The 27822-nt window shown below is 45.2% G+C and overlaps 1 protein-coding gene across 2 annotated transcripts in view; it reads left to right on the forward strand.

The window, feature by feature from the left end:
• Window positions 1-25699, forward strand: part of ARID1A (AT-rich interaction domain 1A) — a 68288-nt gene extending 42589 nt beyond the window's left edge. The window contains exons 5-20 of one of the 2 annotated variants that reach the window (XM_054571790.1): window positions 8075-8315; window positions 8601-8690; window positions 9238-9405; window positions 10099-10411; window positions 11828-11973; window positions 12068-12177; window positions 13362-13571; window positions 15992-16199; window positions 17323-17455; window positions 17630-17805; window positions 18173-18323; window positions 18404-18538; window positions 18625-18718; window positions 19326-20217; window positions 20575-20705; window positions 22662-25699. In XM_054571790.1, coding sequence (XP_054427765.1) covers window positions 8075-8315; window positions 8601-8690; window positions 9238-9405; window positions 10099-10411; window positions 11828-11973; window positions 12068-12177; window positions 13362-13571; window positions 15992-16199; window positions 17323-17455; window positions 17630-17805; window positions 18173-18323; window positions 18404-18538; window positions 18625-18718; window positions 19326-20217; window positions 20575-20705; window positions 22662-24389 — 4926 coding nt within the window. In that variant the 3' untranslated portion in view covers window positions 24390-25699. The remainder of the gene's footprint in view (window positions 1-8074; window positions 8316-8600; window positions 8691-9237; window positions 9406-10098; window positions 10412-11827; window positions 11974-12067; window positions 12178-13361; window positions 13572-15991; window positions 16200-17322; window positions 17456-17629; window positions 17806-18172; window positions 18324-18403; window positions 18539-18624; window positions 18719-19325; window positions 20218-20574; window positions 20706-22661) is intronic. The other variant, XM_054571791.1, reaches the window with a different exon arrangement.
• The last annotated feature ends 2123 nt before the right edge of the window (window positions 25700-27822 follow it).

Consider the following 27822-nt stretch of genomic DNA (forward strand, 5'->3'; position numbering starts at 1 on the left):
ATATCGACCTATGGGAAAAATCAATGGCTACTGCAGTGGCCAAGCTACTGCTTGCAGGGGCTCCCACCACAGGAATGCAGGCCGCATAACTGTCTTTCTCTTCCCCTTTTCATGTCACCAACACCCTCAGCCTCAGCTTCCACCCAGAGGGTCGGATCCACCTCAAGAGATTTTTCTGGGGTGGATTAGAACAGTAGGGTTTTGTATTTTTGTAATTAAATTGAATATGCTCCAGTGACACAGAGCCACACCTCCTGACAGCCTCCTTTCTAGACTGTCTTTCCCTGCACTGCAGTTCTATCAAGAGCTCTTACCCAAGTAGCAAAGGCCCATTCAGGGTTGCACCTTTCAGTGCTAGACAGCGGTCTGTTCCCTTGATGTCATCACCCAAGAGTACCTCCCTCATTATGGAGTTCTAGAGTTTAGGTGCAGGATTAAGGTGGGGGACTGAAGACCAAAGGAAAGAGAGAGGACTAGTAGAGATTGGGTCTGAATAGGATGCTTTTGAGTAGATTATTGTTTCGGCAACATGAAGCATTTTGTCTTTTGTGTGCCTGAAATTTTTCTGGTCACTAATAACCGGGAGAATGTAGCCTGGTCCTGCTCTGGTTCCACTGGCTAGTGGGGGAAAGCGCAAATTCAGCATGGTGCCGTTAGTCCTGTAACACTGAGTCTAGAGGAGCATTGTAGGAATTCTGGGCCCTGCTTGTGGGTTGAGGATCAAGGGAAGTTGTATTATGACTCTGGAAGCTTTGCCTCCACAAAGCTGTAAAATCTTCCATGGCAAAACCTCGGGAGATTTTAGTCTATGGTTGTTGCACCTAATGTGCGACTTCAGGCAATTGGTTTTCCCACCCATTTCTCCTCTTTGGCTGGGAAATGGGTTGCCTTGCTGTGTTAGAGGAGAGCTCTCTTGCCCCATTGTTGGAACAAGACTATAGGCAAAAGATTAAACCTTGCTTGGCTTTTGCCCTCAGAGAGGAGCTTTCCCATCTTGTAGTTTGGGGAATGAGGCCTCTTTAAAAAAAGGCCTGATCATCTTGAAGTTTGGAAGGGTATCTGCAGGGCTGGGTAGGGAGGAAAGTGTGAGGTTTTGAAATTACCTGAGATGAGACCACATAGAGGCCAAGGATGTCTGACTTCTCTCTTTGGGCCACCCTTTGTGCTTGATAATAGGATTTGGGCATATTCAATATGAAAACCAGTAGAGACCAGATACCTGTCTTCATGGGATTTAATTTCCTGCTTGTCTCCCTAGAGTCTAAGTCATTCTCTCTTCTTCTCTCCCCTTTGTACATTAAGTACCCTTCTAAGGACCCAGAGAAAAAGTATTATACTCTCTAGTATAGAAAGTGTAGATATAAATTAAGAGTTAAAGTGAAAGGACTAATTTAAAGTAAACCATGAAAGAAGGTTTAGAAAGCAAGAGTGGTTTATAGGAAGAATGGCTAAGAAAGAGGGGAATACGTAGCATTGTAGAGTTGGATTATCTAGTTTTAGTCCTTCTTTCTACAGAAGTTCTAAGTGAGACCTCATAAGGTTAGCCCGTTAAAGTTATGTAGCTCATCACCCAGCATGGCTGGAGACAAGTTGATGCCTGACCTTGTTTGGAACATGGAGTCTTTGATAGTGGCAAGCTTCCACCTATGATGGAAAAAGTGTGAAGGCTTTGGAATCAGAGGAATATGGGCTTGAACCCCAGTTCTTCTGTCTAATAGTTCTCTGTCCTTGGGCAAGTCATTTAACCTCTGAGCTTCCTGCTTCTATGTTAAAATGGAATTTTTAAAAAAAAAATATTTATCTTTTTATTTATTTATTTGGAAAGGAAGAGAGGGAGAGAAACATCAAGGTGTGGTTGCCTCTCACATGACCCCTACTGGGGACCTAGACCACAACCCAGGCACGTGCCCTGACTGGGAATTGAACTGGCGACCCTTTGGTTCACAGGCCTGGTTCTCAGTCCACTGAGCCACACCAGCCAGGGTGAGAATGGGATTGATATGTACATCAGAAGATGAGTATGAGAACAAAATGTGAGTCAGTCATGTACCTTAGGGTTGAGCGCATGATAGTCACATTTATTTATGTCTGTTCTGCGTCCCTCTGAGAGGGATACAAGAGACACAAAGGGACTTGCGTTATTCCTCTTTTCAATATCCTTTGAATTTGGAGATTTGGTCTTTCAGAGCTTTTTTTATGCATTCTGATGTGTATATAAAGGGGATTTTTCTCTTGGAGGTGGGCCTCTAAAAAACATTCTGAAAAAGAGTCTAACCCTTTTCCACTCTGTGTCCTCACCAGGCAGCCAGAAGGTGCCAGAAAGAAATGATCCATTATCCCCAGAACACTAGCTTATTGTAGAAAGAGAAAAGGGACTTTGGTGAGGGGTTTTTGGAAACTTGGGGTTAGGGGTTAGGAAATGGAGTTCTCTGAAACTTTCCTGGAGTGATTTCTCCTGTTCCAAACAGTGAGTGTAGTTGAGGCAGGAGATGGTGCTTGATCAATCCTAAGCTAAAAGGATGATGTCAGCCTCTGCATCTTTTCTTTCCCTTTCCTTACCACCTGCTTAACCCCTGATGTGGAAGTACCACCAGCAACAAGAGGCAGCCTATTCTGTGTGTTGGTTTGTTTTTGGCATTTAAGCCAACATAAACTAGTCTGCTTTCTAGACAGGGATGGTTGAGACCACACATTGGAACAGTGCAGGATTTCTATACTCTGGAGCCCCTACCAGTGTGGGGTGGGTCAGATCACCCTTCCTTTTATTTAGCAAAGACTGAGTTGGGGGTGGGGGAGGACCCATAGAACCTACAACTGACACTTTATTGTACTGAATATGTTTTAGAAATGTTTGATAGAGAGATAGCCTCTTCTATGCCTGACCCGTGACATATAATGTTGCTTAAGGAAGACTTTATGGAAAAACCAGGTCTCCCAGAAACTTAGGTGCCTTAAGTAATTCCTGTATCATTAAATTTGTCTTGAAGTTTGTCAAAGCTGATGCCTCTTTTCCTACCATCTGCCTTTCTTCAAGAGTTAGGTTTCCTAGCCTTTCTGTGTTCTTAAGGATTTCCTCCCATTCTCCAGCATGGGAGCAGCCTCCTGCTGTGGTCATGAATCTGTTAGGCAAGGGAAACCCTTGACAAATTGTTAGTGCAGATTTGGTCATTTCAAGCTGTGCGTTTGGACTTTTCATTCAAGGATCGTCATCTAAGTGATTGAACTGTAAGGTTCCTACTGCACAAACACATACGTACAAACTTACTACAAGCGTGTGTGGGATTTACCTGGCTTTCTTGGTGGGTGGTTTCCCTGCCAGTAGTTAGCACAGCTTGGCAAAAGCTCTTCACAACTGAAAGAATATAAGAACCCCATCTGGGGGTTTGCAAAAGCTCCATTTCCCAAAGATTCAGCCAAATTTATGAGAAAAAGCTGAATCTGAGCATTGCCATGAGCCTGGTCTTCAAATTTACCTGTTGATGTTATTTAATCTGCTCAGCAAAATGAACTGATGTCATCCTCATGAGGCTCTGTTGGGAGATTGTTTAAATCCCTCTCATCTAACCCTGAACTGGTATCGTCCTGCTTGAAAATGTGCTTCATCAGGCAGCCAATTCATGTTAGAACTTGCAGGCCTTCCTGTGAGAGCACTAGCAAACCCGTTCCTGCACACACACACCACCATCCCCCCCCCCCCACCGCCGTCCTTTACACATACCCCCAGTGTGGTATGGACTATGTAATTTTGGGCATGGTTTTTGTTGTGGTGTGAAGAGAAGGTGTTAGCTACTGAGTTCTGTTTGTCTGCAGAGCCTGACAAACCCATGCTGGCACTCGCTGGGACTGGGCATCCAATCACAGCTGGAACAGTTATCGTCATGGAGTCCCTATGGGCTTTCTCTATCAGGTCACATCCCAAAATAACATTGGGCAGTATTTCAAGTGAAGAAACGAAGGTTTTCAGGGCTGTAGCCAGCCTGGAGTGTGAGATTCTGTGTGAAATAGTTGGACCTGCTCCAGTGCTTTTGATCTACATGGTAGATGAGCAATAAAATGCATGAAACACATTGGAAACACGTGAGGAAATCCTCCCTGGTCCTGTTGCTTCCTTGGAACTGGCAGGGCACTGAGTGGGCTGATCCTCACCTCCCATCTCTTAGCAGGATTATGCTTGGAGGAAAGCAAACCCAGAGAAACAGATCTTTACATTTAGAAGGCAGTGCTGTAATTCTCCCAGCAGTCCTCCTAGAAGGTACTTGTTAGGCAGAACCTCTTGAGAGAACTGAGAACCTGAGTCCTGAAAATGCTAAAGGTGGCCCCCACTAGGGAGAATTGGGACTGCGATTGATTGAACTTTGTCTGTGTTAAGTATGTTGCGGAAAGCCAAACTTATTAAGTACATTGAGGTCTGACTCAACGGCCAGACATCCGGCTTTTTGTGGAACAAAAGACTTGAAAAACTGGCTTTTTGTAGGGTAGAAAGCAGAGGTGTGTCCTGTGCAATAAAAGGACATAGAGTTCAGAGCAGTATCTGTTCATGTAGATAGAGGGGGGGAGACTTCTTTTGGAGTCCACCCTTATAACTCCCTCCCATTTCCCAATAAAAACAATTTACTTGTAATTAGCCACAGTGACTGAAGGGTATGTCTTACATCTTACGCTTGTGTGTTGCCATATCTCTAATTCCAGGGTATTGCAACTGGTATTGTATATTTCATATGGCCCTGACCATGTAGTACCAGTGGAGTTTCATGCATATGCCCCAAGGGTGTCTCAAACTTAGATTTATCCAGTCCTTTCATTGTATAAGTGAGGAAACCAAAGCTGGGTTTGTTGCCAACTTGTCCAAGGTCACAACTGATAAGTACCAAGAGCTTAGCCTTGGTCTCCCAGTTCGTGGGTGTGGTGCATTATCCTCAGTACATATAGTATCAGCATAATGGAGAGACAAGGAACATAGGCTCTGGGGTTCAGCAGACTTGGGATCAAAATCTAGTTTCTGCCGTTTTTACTTGCTGGATGACTTGGGCATGTAGCCCAATCTCTCTGAGCATGAGCTTACTCATCTTCAACATGTTAATGGTAGAATTATGTACTTCCAAAAAATGTAGAAAATCAAGTAACTCCATAAAGGGCCTGGCACATCATAGATGCTCAAATGATAGTTATTGTTGATATTGACGTAAATTATCTGTCCCTTCCTGTGTCAACATTCAGGTTCTATTTTTTAAAATTTTTAAAAAAGATTTTATTTATTTTTAGAGAGATGGGAAGAGAGGGAAACATCAATGTGTGAAAGGTACATTGACCGGTTGCCTCTTGCATGCCCCCACCTGGCGATGTGGCTTGCAACCCAGGCACATGTCCTGACTAGGAATTGAACCGGCAACCTTTTGGTTTGCAGGCCAACACTCAATCCACTGAGCCACACCAGCCAGGACTTCTTTGAATCAACTGCCCCTATGCTGACCAGTTGCCATCTGATGAATATCACAGTTTGAGAGATTGGCCTCAAATCAATCAAATCAGAGAGATAATGTTAATGCTGCTGCCTTCCCAACAGTTATTCGTGCCTAGGCATCCCAGCCCACTTGTGGCTGCTGTTGGCAGTGCTTTATTTAGCACTTTTTCTCCAAGGATCTCAGGGCACTTTCCCAAAACTGACAGTTTTCCTCAGAGTCCTCTGTGAAGGAAGCCACCACCTTGTCACCACAGATGCTTCCAGGGTACCAAGATCCCACTCTCAGGGGTTTTCTTCAGGCTCCTGGGATTCCCTCAGTTGAACTAAGACATTCACCTGTGGATCTACGGAGAGCATGGTTTTTCACAGAAGTGTGGCTGAAGGAACATTCGCAGGCCCTGCCCTGACTCTGGAGCAGTGGTTGGTGGGTTGTGGTTGGGTTTTTTTCTTCTTTTCCCTCCTCAGTCCCTCAGAAGGAGTCCAATGATACCAGATTGAACAGGGTTCTTCTGTTCTTCTGTTGAAGGCATCAGAAGAGCAAAAGGGGACTTTGGCTCTACCTATACTCTCTGTTTTTTATGAGAATGTTCATGTTCTACTTAAGACAAATGTTCAGGACACTTAATTTTTTAAAGCCATTTAGAGCCAAGTTCTTGTCTTATGGATGGACCCTTTGTTGCCTACTGTGTTCCAAAATACACTGATTTGTTGCCCTGACTGGTGTGGCTCGGTTGGGCCCATGCCTGGGTTGTGGGTTCAGCCACTGGTGGAGCACATTCGAGAGGCAAGCGATTGATATTTCTCTCTCACATTGATGTTTCTCTCCCTTCCTTATTCCCTCTCTTACCCCTCTATAAAAATAAATAAAACCTTTAAAGAAATAATGCTGATTTCTTTTTCATTTTAGCAAGTAGCTTTTATTAGTGGAAGCTGGTGGTTTGATAAGGAATGGAGACTGTAGGAAGGAATGCTGAGAGAACCTACTGGACCCTAAAACAGAGCATTGGGCTGTGGTTTCTGTTATAGACCAGATATTAACAGGTGGCTTTTGGGGCCTTTTCTGACATACATGGTTGGCTCCTCTCATCGTCTTGCTGCCTCTGAGTTTTCCCTTGGCTGAGATAGCTTAGCCCTCAGCACAGAGATGGAATCCTCCTCTCTTGGGATGAACCCAGGGTTCTTTACAGCTCCAGGTACTTTAGCCCGTTGAGGGGACAAGGCTCTTTGATGTTACGTGGAGGAGGACTTCTGGAGCTCCATTCCATGCTGAGACTTACAGCATTTTTTTAATTCTTAGCCAACAGTGAGAACTGGACATGGACACACATGCACACCTTGTCTTCAGGGCAAGCTTTGTTTCCATAGACCTCAGCAGAAACACTTCTACCGTAGTGGAGTAATCAGCTGGTTTATAGAAGGTCCAGCCAACCTGGATACTTGGGGGAGAGCCTAAAGGTGCCCTCTGACCTCCATCCAGTGTTATTGTCAGAGTCACCTGGAACTGATATTGCCAAGGGGAGTTTGTTGTAGGAATAGACTCAAATTAGGCCACTTTGGATGTCCTTCCTCTTCACATGTGTCTCTTATTTAAGATAACTCTTAACCCAGACCTGAGCCCATACCCAAAGCTCTCATCCTTTCTTCAAGGTACAGTTAGTTTTTAGTGTGAAATTAATGTGTGGTCTTGAGCCAGTGGTATTGCTAGAGAATGAACATGGGACAGAGGGTAGAGTTGGGGGTGCGTTTCCTGGGGTCAGTATTTTTCATATTGAGCTCCTGATTGCTAATCTTGGAGTTTATTGACCCAGAGTAAACTCTTACTGATTATTTCAAGACAAGCAGTGCCCTCAAATAAACATCAGGTCCTCATTGAATAACTTAGAACTAGGGAAAAAACTGAATTTGTTTCATCGATAAAGGTTTGTTCATCCCTATTATAGGCCAGGTGTTAGGAATATAGCCCCAGGCCCTCTCTTTCCTGTGCAGTGTATCCCTTTTCCACCTCGTACCCCTTATATTTTAAAATATGGTATCTTGGGGAAAGTGAGTCCTTGGTTAATTGTAGTTTATAATAATCTGATGAAAAGGGAATCTGTGATTATTGCCTACCTTGTTCACATACTTTTGTGGCTCCTGGGTACTTTTCCTGCCAGTGTTTTATAAAGGTTCCTTAGTGGAAAAGAACTAAGTGCTCACTGAAATGCTGCTCTCTCATGACAGTGGAAGTTGAGGCTTGTAAAGAAGATAAAAGTACTAGATCTAATTCTGGTGGCTAGACCAGAGGTCAGCAAACTACAGATTGTGTGTGGGCCAGTTACTTGTTTTTATAAATAATCAAATGCATCGGACTATACTCCAATAAAACTTTATATATATTATCTGTGATTGCTTTTGCACTACGGTGGCAGAGAAGAGTAGCTGTAGTTGGAGACTATATGGCCCTTAATAGAGAGCTTGCCATATGTAAACTGTAGTATTATGACAACATAATGTGTGCAGTGTGCTTGCCTGCCCTTGGTTATTTAAGGAAAATGTTAATCATTTAGTAGGATTGTTGAAAGGAGTATCTCTGCCTAATATTGCTAATCCATGTCTTTGTGTGATATGTTTCAGGATCTGTCTGGTTCAATAGACGATCTCCCCATGGGGACAGAAGGAGCTCTGAGCCCTGGAGTGAGCACATCAGGGATTTCCAGCAGCCAAGGAGAACAGAGTAATCCAGCTCAGTCTCCCTTCTCTCCTCATACTTCCCCTCACCTGCCTGGCATCCGAGGCCCCTCCCCGTCCCCTGTTGGTTCTCCCGCCAGTGTTGCTCAGTCTCGCTCAGGACCACTCTCGCCTGCTGCAGTCCCAGGTACCCTCAAGTGCTGGGTTTCGGGGAGAGGGAACGGGGACTGGCTTCCAACAATATCATGGAGCCCCAGCCATCCACCGGCAGAGAAAGCGTCTCTGGTCCTATCTGCAAAGTTTCCCTTTAGCATTTGAAGAAGGGAGATGGGAGCCCCTTGGTTGGAACACGCTATATGTGATCCTGGGAGGTGCGTGGTCTTCCCAGGAGCCATTTTCAGCTCTGAATTGACCTCCTAGCTAGAATTTCCAGGCTTAGCCGTGATTGGCTTACTTTCTCTGTCTGGAGCAGGCAATCAGATGCCACCTCGGCCACCCAGTGGCCAGTCGGACAGCATCATACATCCTTCCATGAACCCATCGAGCATTGCCCAAGATCGAGGTAAGAGCCTGGGCTTTGAGGGAGGGCTGGAGGCCTAAGGCTGACACTTCATTATCTGGTGCAATAGCTTTTGAAGAACTGTATGACCGTGACGCTTAGGACAAATCCCAGTTACAATTGTGAAGTTAAGAGTGGGCTTAGCCATGTTGTGGCTCCAAGCCTGTGCTTGCCCATAGTCATTCTTTGTCTCTCAGTATTTGTGTTTTTGATGGATTCTCCCCACATATATTGTGTCCAGTTTGGTCAGCAACTGCTAAAACTCAGCATTGAATCTTTACTCTTTAAATCCTGCTCCATTTTATTTTTCTGTAATTGCTGTTTGTCTTTTCAAACCACCATTTAGTAGAAAGAGTTGGCATGATCTGGTTAATAGCTATGTCACTTTGAAGGATTCCTGAAATGGTGTTCAATTATATAACAAGGAAGATAGAGACTTGTTCAATTTAAGTTGCTAAAGAAAATATAGACGGTGAAGTCCTAGGATAAGGGAGAACGTTTCTTCCCATCGTACCATGGTAATAACTATATGGGCACTACCCACAAATAGGTTACATGCAGAGGAACCCCCAGATGCCCCAGTACAGTTCCCCCCAGCCCGGCTCGGCCTTATCTCCACGTCAGCCTTCTGGAGGACAGATGCACACAGGCATGGGCTCCTACCAGCAGAACTCCATGGGGAGCTATGGTCCCCAGGGGAGTCAGTATGGCCCACAGGGTAAGTATATATTCAGGAATGCATAGAGATGAGACCAAAAACATAGTTACTTGATACGCTGCTCTCTGGGGTATAAAAGTAGGACTGATGTTTGCCTTTAATTCACCAAGATCAGTCCCTAAAGTAGGAGAGGAAGGACTGTCACCGTGGGAAAGTTCTTGAATATCTCTGAGCCTCTGTTTCATCTATACAATGGGGATATAAAGTGTTTAGCTCAAGACTGAGCACAGGCACTTAATAAATGGTACTTACTGGTTATTATACTTGTTTTTAGTAAATTAGTCCCAATAGAAATGGTTTTTCTTCAAAATTAGCCCTAGATGAACTAAAGCTGAATATTTCTCATACAGCATGGGACAGAAGGTGAGAATGTAGAAAGGAAAGAATTCTGGGAATTGTTGAGCCTGGATAGGAACAAAGCCAGCTTTGCCTGCCAGCCAGTCTTGCTCTGTGCTGTCTTTAAGATCGGGGGACAACTGAGGCCTGTCTTTATATGCTTTTACCCTCCCCTTTACTTTTTTTTTTTTTTTTAAATGGGGTAAAGGCTACCATGAAGTTGGTCTCTTTCCAGACCAAATCTCTAATGATTCCCTTTGTTTATCATCTTTGGAGTTTTAGAGTTTGAGCAATATTAGTGAGTTGCTAATGAATCACTAACTAAGTCTCTGTCTTCTTTCCTTCTTCCTCTCTCAGGAGGCTACCCCAGGCAGCCAAACTATAATGCCTTGCCCAACGCTAATTACCCTAGTGCAGGCATGGCTGGAAGCATGAACCCTATGGGTGCTGGAGGTCAGATGCATGGCCAGCCTGGCATCCCACCTTATGGCACACTCCCTCCAGGGAGAATGAGTCATGCCTCCATGGGCAACCGGCCATATGGCCCTAACATGGCCAATATGCCACCTCAGGTTGGGTCAGGGATGTGTCCCCCACCAGGGGGCATGAACCGGAAAACTCAAGAAACTGCTGTCGCCATGCATGTTGCTGCCAACTCTATCCAAAATAGGTAAGGCCTGGGAAGTAAAGAGGGTGTTATTAGTGCAAGGAAATTGTTGAGTCATTCAAGTCATTGAGATACTTCTGAACCTAAACCATATCATCTTGATAAATAAGCATTTTATTAAGAGCTCTTTAAAAACTAGGTTTTCTTATAGTAAAAAATACAAGAGTTCTGATTCTTTTTTTTAATAGTAAATACCAAATTTTTTTTTTAAAGATTTTATTTAGTTCTTCCTAGATAGAGAGACAGGGAGGGAGAAAGAGAGGGAGAAAAACATCAATCATTTGCCTCTCACACATGCCCTCATGGGGAACTGGGCCTGCAACCCAGGCATGTGCCCTGGCTGGGAATCAAACCTGCGGGACAACACCCAACCAACTGAGCCACACCGGTCAGGGCAAAAGTTCTGATTCTTAAGCATCCTAGATTGGTATCAAATTTCACGTGACCAGATATCATATGTAAAGAACTTTATAAAACGCAGGTTATTTTAATTAGTAAAAATAAGTCTTCAGTGTTTCTTCATTTCTTATGTCATCCAGTTTCTTAGTTTCCGAAAGGATTTTTAATGATACACTTGACTTGGATCTGTGGTGCGAGAAATAAAGAATGGTAGGGTTGTGGTTTGCAAATTCTTCTATTGTTCTATGTGGTCCTGTGCATTTGACTCTGGAGCTAAAGTGAAGAAGACACATGTGATTGGGTTTAATGATTTGAAGATTCATCTCTTCTTCCTTGGCCATGGACTTCAGTGAATATGATTTCTCTGTTTTTGAAGGCTCTGTCCTTGTACTACATTGTTAGTGCCTACAGTTCCTAAAGTGACTGATCTTACTGGGCTGTTGATGAACCAAGGTAGAATAGGGTGATTGACTGTAACTGTAAATAGATAGATTTGGTTAGTACTTCAGAATAATGAAAGCACAAAGTTTATAGTAAGCCCATCAAGAAAAAATGCAAAAGCAAAGCCTCCCATGCCACTTCCAGGTGCTTTGCTGTTGAGGGCTCCTATTTGGTTGGGGTTTGATGTAACAAAGAGTGGTACAATTAATTGAGCAATATAGGTCCTTTTGGCATAGAGAGGGCTCTTAAATGGAAACATACTTGACTTTGCAGGTGCCTTAGTGGCTGGGAGTACTTAAGAGACAGGATAGACCTTCATTCCTCAAGGAGTGTTTTCCTTTCCAGTTAACTGTGGTTTCCCATTTGGGGCTTGAATCCTCTTAAAACCTTTTATGGGAGGCAGAAGATAAAAATATCTGGGTCAGGTAGTGCATGATTGTGGTTTGGGGGTCCCAAACACCTTTTCCTTATAAGCCTAACTAGATGATCTTAGCTCTTACAACACTATGTAGCTCAAGTCCAAATCTGAAAACTCAATGTCTCTAACTGTCCTCTCTCTCTCTCCATTTCCTTTCTCAGGCCACCAGGCTATCCCAATATGAATCAAGGGGGCATAATGGGAACTGGACCTCCCTATGGACAAGGGATTAATAGTATGGCTGGCATGATCAACCCTCAGGGACCCCCATATCCCATGGGTGGAACCATGGCCAACAATTCAGCAGGTAAGTTCTAGTCATCGCTTACCCCAGGGATTTCTTCCAGAGTGATCATGTCACAAACCTATTAAACTTAAGAATTTTTTTCCCTCTTTTATAGGGATGGCAGCCAGCCCAGAGATGATGGGCCTTGGGGATGTCAAGTTAACTCCAGCCACCAAAATGAACAACAAGGCTGATGGGACACCCAAGACGGAATCCAAATCCAAAGTAATGACTTACATCTTGATTCCACAACTTTTTGTCCCATCCTTTCCAGTGTTAGGAAGGAAAAAGAAGAGGGTGACTAGACACTATTTTTATGACACCAACTAGATTATCTCAGAAAAAGGTTGTTGTTTCCTTTTGTTATCATGAAGGGTCCCATGATAAGAGCTCATTGAATTAGGTTTAGTTAGTCTAAGGGGTCCTGATGTAAAACAGTCTTCTCACAACTGTCTGTTGTAGAGGAAATGTCAGACCTGCAGTGCTGAATTCTCTGTGAAACTGTCCCCTGTCCTTGTACATTGAGAGATGGTATGTGCCATTGGCAAGTAGTTGCTCTTCTCTCCTTGGACCATACTAAGAGCAGCAGGAATGGTTGGTGTCCTATGTTTTATAATGGGGAGATGAGGCAGGTGGAGTTTTAGTCCTTGGCTCCCTATAGGTTGGTCCTAAGTGTCCTCTCTGTTGGCCCATATGGCAAACTGGGGACTTGTTCAGTGTTTGAGTCATTTGAAATATTTCTGCCCTTTGTCATATCTCATTTTCCCTATATAATAAAGTAAGGAAAATAAAAAATCATAGCTACCACCTTGTATGGACCTTCACTTCTGGCTCCCAGACCCTTTTAGTCATTCTTCTCTCTTGGGTAGGATACTGTCCAAAGCCTTCTAAGCAGTTTAAAGAAGACTCTTTCTTGAGAGGAGGTAGAGTTTCTTTTCGTTTTAGTCCATCCCATTGTCTCAAGATCATGTTTTGAGTTTCTTGTTCTCTGAAACCATCTATAAAAATATGTCCAGGCTCCTGGGTAAGTAGTGTGAGAGCGGTAGTGACATTGATGTCAGGTGGACAAAGAGCTGGCACTCACCCCTGCTACTTGAAAGCTGGGAGATTTTAGGCATGGCCTCCTTGTGCCTGCTTCTGTATCATATAAGAGGAGGATAATTTATAATGCCTCATATGTAAAGGCATCTAACATAGCACGCAATGTATAATATATAGCATTTTTCTTCCTTTACAGAAAGAAGGTCTAGCTCCCTTTTGGCCTTTCAACCTTATGAAGGCAGGGCAGGTGTTAGTAACCACCCCAGAATAAGAAGCTTTATTCTTGTTCTAATTAAGGGACTTCTAAGACCCTTAGCATAGGCTTTGAACCTAACCAGTTCCTTAGAATCTTTACTTGCTCCTTCCAGAAATCCAGTTCTTCTACTACAACCAATGAGAAGATCACCAAGTTGTATGAACTGGGTGGTGAGCCTGAGAGGAAGATGTGGGTGGACCGTTATCTGGCCTTCACTGAGGAGAAGGCCATGGGCATGACAAATCTGCCTGCTGTGGGTAGGAAACCTCTGGACCTCTATCGCCTCTATGTGTCTGTGAAGGAGATTGGTGGATTGACTCAGGTGAGTGCCTGGCACTGTGGTTTCAACAAGCCTCTCTCAGGGCACTCAGTGGCTTCACCTGGTGTCATGCAGCTCCCAGGGATATTACCCTCTCTTCTTTGAGTCACGTACTGATGGACCTGAGAGCACAGGTTCCCGGAAGGCTGAGACTTCCCTGGCTAGGACGAAGTATTAGCATTATGTTTACCATATGTCTAGGATCCCATGGGGTTGCAAAGATAGAAAAAAAATCTGTAGGCATTCTGATTCCATGGGAGGCAGTCTGACCTAGGAGACAGGGCAAGATTTGGAGAAATTACTTGGTTTGGAATCCTGTCTTAACCACTTTATTATATGACCTTAATAAAGGTTTATAACCACTCTGAGCTCTAATATTTCTTATTTGTCAAGTAGGGACAGTGTACCTTGCTAGACCATCTAAGGCTAGAAATAATAAAGCTTTCAGCAAGATTCCTACTACATAAATTGGTCTGCAAGATGGTATAGGGGCAGCCAAAGTAGTTGCTGTCCCTTTCTAAGAAACTTCCCAATAAAGATGGGATTTCAGGAGCTGTTTAGTAGAAATTGTTTGTGAAGGGAGAAGTAGGTGGAAAATAGTGTTTTGTTCTTCTGTGCGGAAGACTGAAGTGAATGAATTCACCTCTGAAATCTCTGAACTGAACACCACCCTGAGCCTCTGCCCTAACACTGTACAGCCTTGTTTTGCACTTAGCCCAGGAGGCAAACAGGTGAGGCAACCCTGACAAGACAGCACACTGTGACTTGAACACTTTCCTTTATGTATGTTCTGTACTCATTAGCCAGGAGACTGCTGTTGGTTCTGAGTTCGTGGCTGAACTCAGGGGAGGTGTGGCTGGGAGGGATGTATTCCAAACCTTCTAAATCAGAAGAGGAAAACAGCTGTCACCAGCAGAAAAGAAAGTGATTGGAATGAAGCCAACCAACAGTCAGTTACGAATTCCTTCTCCCTTCAGGCTTTATTTCCCTCCCCCACAAAGGAAAACAAAACAAAACAGGACACGTGCACACTGCCACATAAGTGGCGTGGGAAGCGAAGCCACAGAGGCTTCTGAGGTGACCCTGGACTTATTCTTGTCGTTCTCCCTGGTACTAGATCTCACACACAGGCCTCTACTGGTTGTAGGGCAAAGGAGCATAGTTTTAACTGAGTGGGCATCTGAACTTAAGATAAGGTGCAGGAGGGAATCTCAAAGCCTGGGCCTGTCTTAGTTTGCAAAAGGATGCCAACCTTTTAGATGGTATGATATAACTGAACTTTAAAGGCAATTCAGAGGGAAAAGATTGCTGTTATAAGCTGTTTGTGAGGCCTCCAGGAAGGCAAAAGATGAGTCCTGAGCTTTTCTAAAGGATTAGTAGGGTTTAGGTAGGGGGGAGGGGCTGTTCCAATTGACTGGCCCAGATGGCCTGGAGATGGGAGAGAGTCTGGAATGTACCAAGCCAACACCATCTCTAACCTTCAAGACTCAGCGCAGATGTTACCTGCTCTAGGAAGTTTTCCTGGTCACCATTACTCTGTTTAGTTCTTTTCTTTGCTTTCTTGTCACTCTTCTCTCTGGTATCATAGGTACCAGATTAATGGGTATCACAACATACTGAGTTTCCTTTGTCAATTGGGACTGGAAAGCCAGTGTTCCCAGCCCTTGAGAGCGCAGTAGGCTTGCCACGTGGTGGGTGAATAAGCATAAGAATTCATGGAGGAGACCGGCCTGACTAAAGCAGAAAGAATAACCCTAGGAATTGGGAATCCTGTGTCCTGAGGCTGAGGAAAGGAGGCAAGACTGCAGGTTGCCTTCTAGGAAGGTACAGAAGAAGTCACAGGGCTTGGTGCATCTGGGCAGTCAGGACAGTGGCTGGTGAGGGAAAGAGGTTTGTAGTTATATGTCATTGAGGTTTAGGAAAATAGTGGCACAGAATGTCAAATTTGCAAGTGGCCCCACACTGGGGGGGAAAAAAAAATCAGATGTGAAAACCACCAGTTTGACAAAGCAAGTCAAGCAGAGTAATTGTTACTACCACACATGTCTATTTTATAAAATGTTAATTTTTATTGGTGCATTTAAAATAGGAGTTGGATCTAATGATGATTTGCACATAATATTTCAGCTGTGCACATGTGTAAAGACCATATCTTCATAATCCCGCTCTCTCTTAACAGTGATATGAAGTTTGCCCTATTATATTTGCCTTGTCTAATTGTTGTCTGTGGATAGAGCCTGCCAAAGGTAGAGGAAAGCCAGCCACGAATTTAATGTTTATTGTGGACTGTCCACCAAGCCGGGTTAACTTTTGTGGTTAACTGATAATTGTGATTCCACAAGAGATTGGTATCTGGTAGTCTGATGGGGGTTGGGACTTGTGGGCAGGAAGATGTACCCTGACTCCTCTGGTTGGTTGTGCAGGTCAACAAGAACAAAAAATGGCGGGAACTTGCGACCAACCTCAATGTCGGCACTTCAAGCAGTGCTGCCAGCTCCTTGAAAAAACAGTACATCCAGTGTCTCTATGCCTTTGAGTGCAAGATTGAACGGGGAGAAGACCCTCCCCCAGACATCTTCGCAGCTGCTGATTCCAAGAAGTCCCAGCCCAAAATCCAGCCTCCCTCTCCAGGTAGGGATTGGGTGAGCCCTACCAAGGATCACCTTTCAAGAGTAGTAGTCAAGGGTCCAGGCTCATTGTTCACTGACACTAGCCCCCAGGCATGCATGCTTTTCCTTATCACAGGGCATACAGGTTGGCAGACTAAAGGGCAGGCAGTGGCAACTCCCTTCAGAAGTAGTCTGCAACAGCCTTTAAGTTTTAATTTTCATTGTGCACCTGGCATCTTGCCAAATGTTTGTAAACTAGTGAGTAGGAAGGACATCAGAGGAGTGGGAAAATCTGACAAACATCAGTGAGATCATCTGGGAGCTTTGGCCCACTGATGTCAGCACCTCAGAACGCAGCTCATATTAGAGCCCTGAATTCCCTAGGGAACTGAGATGGTACTGAATGGGAAGGAGGAAGCAGGGAAGGGATATGAGTGGAACTCTATTGGGAGTGTCTCTGCCCACCCTACTTTCTGAGAAGAGGCTGGTGCCTGGGCAAGTACAGGAAGGCCAGGGCTCCTAGAAGGTCGGTGGAAACACATGTGCTCTGGTGTTGACCTCTGGGGGTGTAATGAATACCTGAGATGATAACTCATCTGCCAGGGAGGCCCAAGCAGTAGGATATTTGCTTCTGGGGATGATAACCAATGGAAACATTAATTATTGGTAATGCTGTGCTCATCAACTTAGAGGAACATTTGAACCTGAATGGCGACACTACTAGATGTTTGAGAATAGGAACTCCTGTGTTCCTAATGTACACGGCTGGTTTGGGGCCTTTATACTCGTGATTCCAGGGGCTTTGAATGGGAGCTAGTACACCAGCATTACATGGTTAGCAGGGTCCTGGGGTGTGGGGGGTAGTAAAATAGTCAGGAGTTGGAGACTCGAGGAATCAACAGCATGGTGATGGCGTTGCAATACTATTCCCATTCTCCCAATGTGAAATGGCAAGAACCACCATTGAGCCCTCAAGTTCCCTTTTTTATGATCTGGCCTTGATGAGATTTCCTGGAGAGAAGGTGATTTAGTCTTTAAAGAACCCTAGCTTTAACCTTATAACAATCTTTTCTGAAGAGATCCCAGGGCATGGTTCTCTATGAGAATGAAACACTTTCCTGCTCACCCTGCATCTCTGTCCACAGCTGGATCAGGGTCTATGCAGGGGCCACAGACACCTCAGTCAACCAGCAGTTCGATGGCAGAAGGGGGAGACTTGAAGCCGCCAACTCCAGCATCCACACCACACAGTCAGATCCCCCCCTTGCCAGGCATGAGGTAAGACCACAAGCAGGGGCAGGTAGTTCAGGGGACCCTGGGCAGAAGTGCAAGAGCTCCTGTGCAGCCTGATGTGGTCCCTGCTCTGGCTGCCCAGCTAGTGACTCCCATGTGTTCTGTGTCATCAGAGGCATTGCTTTATTTGGGATTTAATTTACTTTCCTTGCTCTGGAGCAGGAGCAATTCAGTCGGGATCCAGGATGCTTTTCCTGATGGAAGTGACCCCACATTCCAGAAACGGAATTCCATGACTCCAAACCCTGGGTACCAGCCCAGTATGAATACCTCTGACATGATGGGGCGCATGTCCTACGAGCCAAATAAGGATCCTTATGGCAGCATGAGGAAAGGTGACCAGTTTGCTGTTGGCCTTGTACCTTTGAGGACAGAGCAAGGGAAGTGGGTTGATAGCTTGAGAGTGAATCAGGGCTCTTGTCAAGCCATCTTCTGAGATGGGCATTTTCAAACCTAACCACCCGTTTTCAACCCTGCCTTCTTTCTTGTCTTCCTCTCCCTGGTCTCACCTTATTACCCCTTAACAAATACATGTTCTTTGTTGACTGGGGCCTCTTTAGGTCTCTGTTTTAACCCTATCAGGAAAACAAAAGGAACAAACTAGAGCTCTAAAGAAGGCATGGGTCTTTGGGGCTAGCAAGGGGTAGATCGCTAGGCTTGCTCATCTGCTAGTTTGCTCACTGCCTGCCTTTCTACACTCAGCTCCAGGGAGTGATCCCTTCATGTCCTCAGGGCAGGGCCCCAACGGCGGGATGGGGGACCCCTACAGCCGAGCTGCCGGCCCTGGGCTGGCAAATGTGGCAATGGGACCACGACAGCACTATCCTTATGGAGGTCCTTATGACAGAGTAAGGTAAGTACAGCCCCCACTCCTGTCCCACCCGAGAACCCCACAGCTACAGTGGACTCATATGCTTCTCCTATTTTGTTTAGGACGGAGCCTGGAATAGGACCCGAGGGAAACATGGGCACTGGAGCCCCACAGCCGAATCTCATGCCTTCCAACCCAGACTCGGGGATGTATTCTCCTAGCCGCTACCCCCCACAGCAGCAGCAACAGCAGCAACGGTGAGTGAAGCCTGATCTCAGTGCCACTGTGCCTTGAGATTTGCCACTTCCCACCCTGATCCTCTTGTTTTTCTCCCTCCTTGCAGACATGATTCCTATGGCAATCAGTTCACTCAAGGCACCCCTTCCAGCAGCCCCTTCCCCAGCCAGCAGACCACAATGTATCAGCAGCAGCAGCAGGTGAGGAGGGTATCAGGGTGGACTGACCCACGGAGCCAGTAAGAAATCTGAGGTAGAAAGTCTTAAGAACTTCCCACCCAAATAGCCAATTCTGCTTAAAGAGCCACATCCTCAATCTCTACTCTATTTGGAATCCAGTTTAGTTCCTAGTTCTCCGAAAGAGCTAGAAACAGGCCTTTTATTTTGATTTTTGAACTTTTATTTGTTCTTTTACTTAGAGTAAGGGAGAGGCAAAGGGGAAGAGAGAATAACTCTTGCTTTCAGAGATAATTTGGAAAAATAATTTGTGAGGACCCATGGACAAAGCCAAAGTGGGGAAGGATTAAAGGTGGAAGGTGGGGGTGGGGGAAGGTGGGGGAAGGAGGGAGAAGTGGTGGCCAGAAAATGGAGACCAATGTATTTGAACAATAAAAAATATATAAATTTTTAAAAGAAAGAAAAATAATTTGTGAAGATTATTCCTTTGCTCTCTTAGAGTCTGTGTCTCTTCTAGATGGGCAGAAGCAGAAACAAGCCCAGTGAGTGTCTGGTAGCCATCTTGGCAGCTGTAGTTCTTGTGTCCTCAAGTACAAAGTATTAACTTCCCCTCTGCTTGTCCCTGTCTTAGAATTACAAGCGGCCAATGGATAGCACATACGGCCCTACTGCCAAACGGCATGAGGGGGAGATGTACAGTGTGCCGTACAGCACAGGGCAGGGGCAGCCCCAACAGCAGCAGTTGCCTCCAGCCCAGCCCCAGCCCGCCAGCCAGCAGCAAGCTGCCCAGCCTTCCCCTCAGCAAGATGTGTACAACCAGTATGGCAACGCATATCCTGCCACTGCCGCCGCTGCTACTGAGCGCCGACCAGCAAGTGGCCCCCAGAACCAGTTTCCATTCCAGTTTAGCCGAGACCGTGTCTCAGCACCCCCTGGCTCCAGTGCCCAGCAGAACATGCCACCACAAATGATGGGTGGCCCCATACAGGCATCAGCTGAGGTTGCTCAGCAAGGCACCATGTGGCAAGGGCGTAATGACATGACCTACAATTACACCAACAGGCAGAGCACGGGCTCTGCCCCCCAAGGCCCCGCCTATCATGGTGTGAACCGAACAGATGAAATGCTGCATACGGATCAGAGGGCTAACCATGAAGGCTCGTGGCCTTCCCATGGCACACGCCAGCCCCCATATGGTCCCTCTGCCCCTGTGCCCGCCATGACAAGGCCCCCTCCTTCCAACTACCAGCCCCCACCAAGCATGCAGAATCACATTCCTCAGGTATCCAGCCCTGCTCCCCTGGCCCGGCCAATGGAGAACCGCACCTCTCCTAGCAAGTCTCCATTCCTGCACTCTGGGATGAAGATGCAAAAGGCAGGGCCGCCCGTACCTGCCTCGCACATAGCACCTGCCCCTGTGCAGCCCCCGATGATCCGGCGGGACATCACTTTCCCACCTGGCTCTGTTGAAGCCACACAGCCTGTGTTGAAGCAGAGGAGGCGACTCACCATGAAAGACATTGGTAAGGAAATCTCCCTGATTAGGTTGTGTAATGTGCCCCTTTCTATCTTGTCCATTGTTCTCTCTCCATCCTGAATCTGCATGAGGTAAAATCTGGTCTAGTGTTAACTAAAGCAGAAAGAAAGAAATTTGTGTAAGGCAGAAATCAGCTGATTTCATGCTTTTACTTAAAGGAATTGGTACACAGTGGTGTCCTAAGAGGACCCACAAGCCTTGAGGGGCACATGTCTGCCATCTCCCAGACAGGAACTGTCTTCATTTGTTATCCTCATAGTAGCCTGACTGATGGGCCATCCCTAGGGACAACCTCCTGCCAGCCCGGGCTTGGTTGGTGGGTGACATGGAAGTTTTGTTTCAGGAACTCCAGAGGCATGGCGGGTAATGATGTCCCTCAAGTCTGGGCTACTGGCAGAGAGCACATGGGCATTAGACACCATCAACATCCTATTGTATGATGACAATAGCATCATGACCTTCAACCTCAGTCAGGTGAGTACAGGTGCCTGGAGAAGGTTGGGAGGGCCTGGGAATAAAGTTGAGATATTAAGTGACACAGGGAATTTAAGCTATCCCCAGCCAGCATGGTCCCCCACTCTCGTTCTCTCTCTGATATTTTCCATGCCAGCACTTTACCACTGGCCGGGGGCCCAGAATACTGAGAACAGTAATAATTTGTGTAAGGTGTCAGGATTGACTTCAAAGGGATTTTGAGAGAAACTCTTCAGTATTGGTAAGAAATGCAGATTCTGTTGGTGTCAACGAGGACACCATGTTTTCTAGACTACCAAGATGAACCTGTAGTCTTCATCAGTGAGCAGAATACTTTCTTTGTTCCCTTTCTTATTTCATCCACTCTGAAAAGAAGAGATTTTTGTTGATCCCATCTTCCTAAGGTGCAGAATGGGAAGTGCTTGGGGTGAGCAGTCAGGTCAGGGGTCGGGGGTGAAGAGATTTCATAATGTTTTTGCAGAGGTGATTCTTCAGACCCCCTTTCTGTATGACATGCACCTTGAGTTTTCCCAGTAACTGGGAAGAATTTCTGCTGCACCATCCTATTCTTTCTTTTGATCATCCTTAGTGCCTACCAACCTTTCTGTCTAGCAGGGAGCTGACTAAGGAGGCACTGTTATTGTTACCGTTTACTTTGCCCTCACTTTGTGCCAGGTTTTTCGTATTTTCTTTCATGTCATACAACAGCCTTCTGAGGCAGATGTGGCCATAGGCTCAGAGTCTTTAGCTTTTCCTAGGTTCACACAGCGGTTGAGTCTTTTTTTCTTTCCTTCTTTTTATTTATAGATTTGAGAGATGAGGGGGAGGGACACAGAGAGAGAAACATCACTTTGTTGTTTCACTTACTTATGTATTCATTGGTTGATTCTTACATGTGCCCTGACTGGAGATCCAGTCGGCAACCTTGGCATATTGGGACAATGCTCTAACCAACTGAGCTAACCAGCCAGGTACTAACAGAGTCTTTCTGATTCTAAAACCTGACTTTATGTCTATTGCATGATATTGCCTCCCGTGAAAAAGTAAAGGAACAGATATTTATTGAGCAATTTTCATAGTTTAGGCATTTGATATATTCCATTTAGACCTCAGAACAACACTGTGAAGTTTAGGAATTTCTGGAAAGATGGAAAAAACTACAGCTTAGAAAGATAAATCACATAGCTAGCTCCTAGAAAAGCCAGGATTGAAACCTAGATCTTTCTAATTTTAAAACCCTTACTTTTTCTGTACTATTCCACTAGAAATTGATCTGATTGGAAATTAATGTTTTCTTCTAGAGGTAAATGGCCTGTACAGGATCCAGGCTGGAATTTGGGTGTCCCTGAGCACCAGCTTGGACTAGTGTTTGGTGAATCAAAGCGTCATCCCACTCATTATGTTGCATGATTTATGGAGGTCCAGGCTCCTATAATGTTGGGGAGCTTGGAGAGGAGAGAGCAGATAACATCTGTCCATACTGTATTTCCTCTCTTAGCTCGTGTTGTGAGGGGTCATCTCACCATGCCTAGCCTTGTGCTCCAGTTGGCAGTGGGATATAGTATTCGAAGAGGGACATTGACAATGACCAATGGTAGGAAACTGAACCTGGTAAAGAAAAGCAGAAATTGGTTGCAAGAGAGGAGGCTGAGAGATGGTGGCACTGGTAGTGAGGTGTCAAGCTGTTGGTCAGCATTTCCATCTGGAGGCAGGCTCTTGTGGAGGTAGGTTGATTGGGCAGAAGGAAGAACTTTGTGCTGGTCTTAGGAGAGATTAAAGGAGTCACTGTGGAGAGTCTTTGGAAGGAAGCACCTCTGCCTTTCCCAGTGATACAGATTTCTGACCTGGAAGGAAAGGGGGAAAATCACATAGAAGACCCTTGGAGACCTCTCAAGTCAAAGATTCTTATCTTAGCCCACTTTTCTCTCAATTTATTTCCTCTTCTTTCTCTTTTAGCTCCCAGGGTTGCTAGAGCTCCTTGTGGAATATTTCCGACGTTGCCTGATTGAGATCTTTGGCATTTTAAAGGAGTATGAGGTGGGTGACCCAGGGCAGAGAACACTACTGGACCCTGGGAGATTCAGCAAGGCATCTAGTCCAGCCCCTGTAGAGGGGGAGGATGAGGAAGACCTTCTAGGTCCTAAACTAGAGGAGGAGGAAGAGGAAGTAGTTGAAAATGATGAGGAGATGGCCTTTTCAGGCAAGGACAAGGCAACCTCAGAGAATAGTGAGGAGAAACTTACTAGTAAGTTTGACAAACTTCCAGTAAAGATTGTGCAAAAGAATGACCCATTTGTGGTGGACTGCTCAGATAAGCTCGGGCGTGTGCAGGAGTTTGACAGTGGCCTGCTGCACTGGCGGATTGGTGGGGGGGACACCACTGAGCATATCCAGACCCACTTTGAGAGCAAGACAGAGCTGCTGCCTACCCAGCCTCATGTGCCCTGCCTACCAGTTACCCGGAAACATGTCACAGCAGCAGAGGGTACACAAGGGACAACAGAACAAGAGGGCCCCCCACCTGATGGCCCTCCAGAAAAACGGATCACAGCCACTATGGATGATATGTTGTCCACCCGGTCTAGCACATTGACCGAGGAGGGAGCTAAGAGTGCAGAGGCTACCAAGGAGAGCAGCAAGTTTCCATTTGGCATCAGCCCAGCACAGAGCCACCGGAACATCAAGATCCTAGAGGATGAACCTCACAGTAAAGATGAGACCCCACTGTGTACCCTTCTGGACTGGCAGGATTCCCTTGCCAAGCGCTGTGTCTGTGTCTCCAATACTATCCGAAGCCTGTCATTTGTGCCGGGCAACGACTTTGAGATGTCCAAACACCCAGGGCTGCTGCTAATCCTGGGCAAGCTGATCCTTCTACATCACAAGCATCCAGAACGGAAGCAGGCACCACTAACTTATGAGAAGGAGGAGGAACAGGACCAGGGGGTGAGCTGCAACAAAGTGGAGTGGTGGTGGGACTGCTTGGAGATGCTCCGGGAGAATACCTTGGTTACACTAGCCAACATCTCGGGGCAGTTGGACCTCTCCCCATACCCTGAGAGCATTTGCCTGCCTGTCCTGGATGGACTCCTACACTGGGCAGTCTGCCCTTCAGCTGAAGCCCAGGACCCCTTCTCCACCTTGGGCCCCAATGCCGTCCTTTCCCCCCAGAGACTGGTCTTGGAAACCCTCAGCAAACTCAGCATCCAGGACAACAATGTGGACCTGATCCTTGCCACGCCCCCCTTCAGCCGCCTGGAGAAGTTGTATAGCACCATGGTGCGCTTCCTCAGTGACCGAAAGAACCCGGTTTGCCGGGAGATGGCCGTGGTACTGCTGGCCAACCTGGCGCAGGGCGACAGCCTGGCAGCCCGTGCCATCGCAGTGCAGAAGGGCAGCATCGGCAACCTCCTGGGTTTCCTGGAGGACAGCCTTGCTGCCACACAGTTCCAACAGAGCCAGGCGAGCCTGCTCCACATGCAGAACCCACCCTTTGAGCCAACTAGTGTGGACATGATGCGGCGGGCTGCCCGTGCACTGCTGGCCCTGGCCAAGGTGGACGAAAACCACTCAGAGTTCACGCTGTACGAGTCACGGCTGTTGGACATCTCGGTATCACCATTGATGAACTCATTGGTTTCACAAGTCATTTGTGACGTACTGTTTTTGATTGGCCAGTCATGACAGCCGTGGGACATCTCCCTCCCTGTGTGTGTGTGTGTGTGTGGAGAACTTAGAAACTGACTGTTGCCCTTTATTTATGCAAAACCACCTCAGAATCCAGTTTACCCTGTGCTGTCCAGCTTCTCCCTTGGGAAAAAAGTCTCTCCTATTTCTCTTTCCTCCCAGCCCCCCTCACCTTTCTACCTTTTTGTTCCTTGTCCTCACCTGACTCCCCTCAGGACCTCACCCTATTTGAAAAGACAAAGCTCTGCCTACATAGAAGACTTTTTTATTTTAACCAAAGTTACTGTTGTTTACAGTGAGTTTGGGGAAAAAAAATTAAATAAAAATGGCTTTCCCGGTCCTTGCATCAACGGGATGCCACATTTCATAACTGTTTTTAATGGTTAAAAAAAAAAGAAAAAAAAAACAAAAAAAAAGCCTCTGAAGGACAAAATAAGGTGACTGCTGAACTGTGTGTGGTTTATTGTTGTAACATTCACAATCTTGCAGGAGCCAAGAATTTCACAGCTGTGGACATACCCTGTTCACTGGAGAGGCCTGTGCAGTAGAGTGTAGACCCTTTCATGTACTGTACTGTACACCTGATACTGTAAACATACTGTAATAATAATGTCTCACATGGAAATAAGAGAAAAAAACGCTGGGTCAGCAGCAAGCTGTAGTTTTTAAAAATGTTTTTAGTTAAATGTTGAGGAGAAAAAAAAAAAAAGGCTTTTCCCCCAAAGTATCATGTGTGAACCTACAACACCCTGACCTCTTTCTCTCCTCCTTGATTGTATGAATAACCCTGAGATCACCTCTTAGAACTGGTTTTAACCTTTAGCTGCAGCCGCTGTGCTGCCACGTGTGTATATATATGACGTTGTACATTGCACATACCCTTGGGTCCCCACAGTTTGGTTCCCCCTCCCAGCTGCCCCTTTATAGTATGACGAGTTAACAAGTTGGTGACCTGCACAAAGCGAGACAAAGCTATTTAATCTCTTGCCAGACATCATCCCTCTTGGCGCGATGCTGTACAGGTCTCTGTAAAAAGTCCTTGCTGTCTCAGCAGCCAATCAACTTATAGTTTTTTTTTTCTGGGTTTTTGTTTTGTTTTGTTTTCTTTCTAATCGAGGTGTGGAGAAGTTCTAGGTTCAGTTGAAGTTCCTGATGAAGAAACACAATTGAGATTTTTTCAGTGATAAAATCTGCATATTTGTATTTCAAACAATGTAGCTAAAACTTGATGTAAATTCCTCCTTTTTTCCTTTTTTGGCTTAATGAATATCATTTATTCAGTATGAAATCTTTATACTATATGTTCCACGTGTTAAGAATAAATGTACATTAAATCTTGGTAAGACGTTTGTGAGGCTTTTTATTTTCAAACTATTTAAAAGCTTGACCTTTTTGGGGTGTGGTTCCTGTTCTTGCAATTCTTTCTTAGTGTGCTATCTTTCCTAAAATAAGTCATCCTGGACCCTGTCATTTCTGCACCATATTTTCACTTTACTTTCCACAGTGTAAGTTTAAGAAAGCTGAGATCATGTCACCTGCAAGAGAAAATTTTAGGCATTAAAAGCATGCGATAAATTGGGTTTGGCTATTTAGCCAAAGAAATTGATGATACTCTAGAACTGCTGTTTTCTACCTTTTTGATCTCACGGCACACACAAACTAGTTACTAAAATTCTGTGCACACCAAAATACTTTTTTTTTTTGTCGATCTGACAATAAGTACAATTTTTAAAAAGATTTTATTTAGAGATAGGGGAAGAGAGGGAGAGAAACATCTATGGTTGAGAGAAACATTGATCCGTTGCCTTTCGCATGTGCCCCAACCTGGGACCAGCCTGCAACTCAGGCATGTGCCCTGACTGGGAATCAGATTGGCAGCTCTTCACTTCGCAGGGAAACAACCGAGTCACTCCAGTCGGGGGTGGGGGGGTGGGGGGGGGAGGTGGTAATTTTTATTCATTCATACCAGATAGGCATTGTGTTGGCTGTTGTCATTTTTTAATTTGACAGTCTTAAGGGAAAAGAGCTCAGTGCCCCAACTAGTTAGGTATTAACATATTTTAGAGTTTTTTTCAGCACACCAGTTGAAAATCACTGCTCTAGAAACTTTTGGAAATAATTGGCAAAAGGGATGAGCTCTATTTTTCTTATAAATTGTCATGCCCTGACTGGTGTGACTCAGCAGATTGAGCACTGACCTGCGAACCAAAGGGTTGCAGGTTCAATTCTCAGTCGGAGCACATGCCTGAGTTGCAGGCCAGGTCTCTTGTGGGGGTCACGTGAGAGGCAGGCACACATTGATGTTTCTCCTTCCCTCCCTCACCCTCTCTCTCAATAAATAAAGCTTTTAAAAAATGTTTTTAAAGAAAGATTGTTACTGAATGGTAATGGGAAAATATATAATAAAGATTAAATTTTAAAAAGAAGAAATTGTTAACAATCAGACTACCATTTATCTGGAAGCAGCCTCCAACTTAACCATTAATTTCTCCATACTGACTGACTCCCCTGATTCCAGATGAGAGCATTCAGCTGCTTTCTTGACATCTCTTTTGGAAAGTTTAATTTGAACATGCCCAAACTAAAGTGCCATCTTCTCCTAGAAACCTGCCTCTCCCATTGTTTTCTCAGTAAATGACAACTCCATTGCTTGGCAAAAAAGCCTTTGATTACTTTCATTTCCACATCCAGTTTGTTAGCACTCTTCAAAAAATAATCCTCAGTCCAGTCACTACCACTGTAGTTTAAGACATTATCATACCTTCCTTGAGTTCTTGAAATATCCTCCAAACTGGCTTCCCTAATTCTGCTTGGCTTGGTTGAACCTATTCTCTACATAGCAACCTAAATGCTCCTTTTAAAACCAAGTCAGATCAAAATCTTTTAGCGCTTCTCATTCTAAGTAAAAGTCCAGATTATATATATTGACTTTAAAGGCCCTCAGTTATCTACCTTGCTGTTCCCTGTCTGGTCTCTTTTCCTCATTACTGACTGCACTATACAGGGCTAAGTCCACCTTGGGACTTTTCCACTTACCGTTCCTCTGTCCAGAATACTCTTACCATATAACTCCATGGTTGAAGTTCTCATATCCTTCAAGTCTGCTCAGAATACATCAGTGATGCTTTCCCTGGCCACCCTGTTTAAAATAGCAATCTGCTCCCTTGCCTTATTTCCCTTTTCTGCCTTAATTTTCTTAATAGTGCTTGTTACCATCTGGTGTATTGTATGTTGTGTTTACTTGTCATCTTTACACTGGAATGTAAGCTCTCTCAGGGCAGGGGATTGATTTTTTTCACTGTATCCCTGTGCTACAGCACAGTCTGGCACATAGTTGATTAATGAAATGTAGATGTTGGCCAGATGCAATTTCTTTTATTGGCCTGTGTTACAATATATAGCTTCTCTGTTCATCCACTTTGAGAAACAA

Source organism: Pteronotus mesoamericanus, unplaced genomic scaffold, assembly GCF_021234165.1.
Source record: "Pteronotus mesoamericanus isolate MK-2021 breed Mesoamerican mustached bat unplaced genomic scaffold, CSHL_Meso_final contig_221, whole genome shotgun sequence".
Classification (NCBI taxonomy): domain Eukaryota; kingdom Metazoa; phylum Chordata; class Mammalia; order Chiroptera; family Mormoopidae; genus Pteronotus; species Pteronotus mesoamericanus.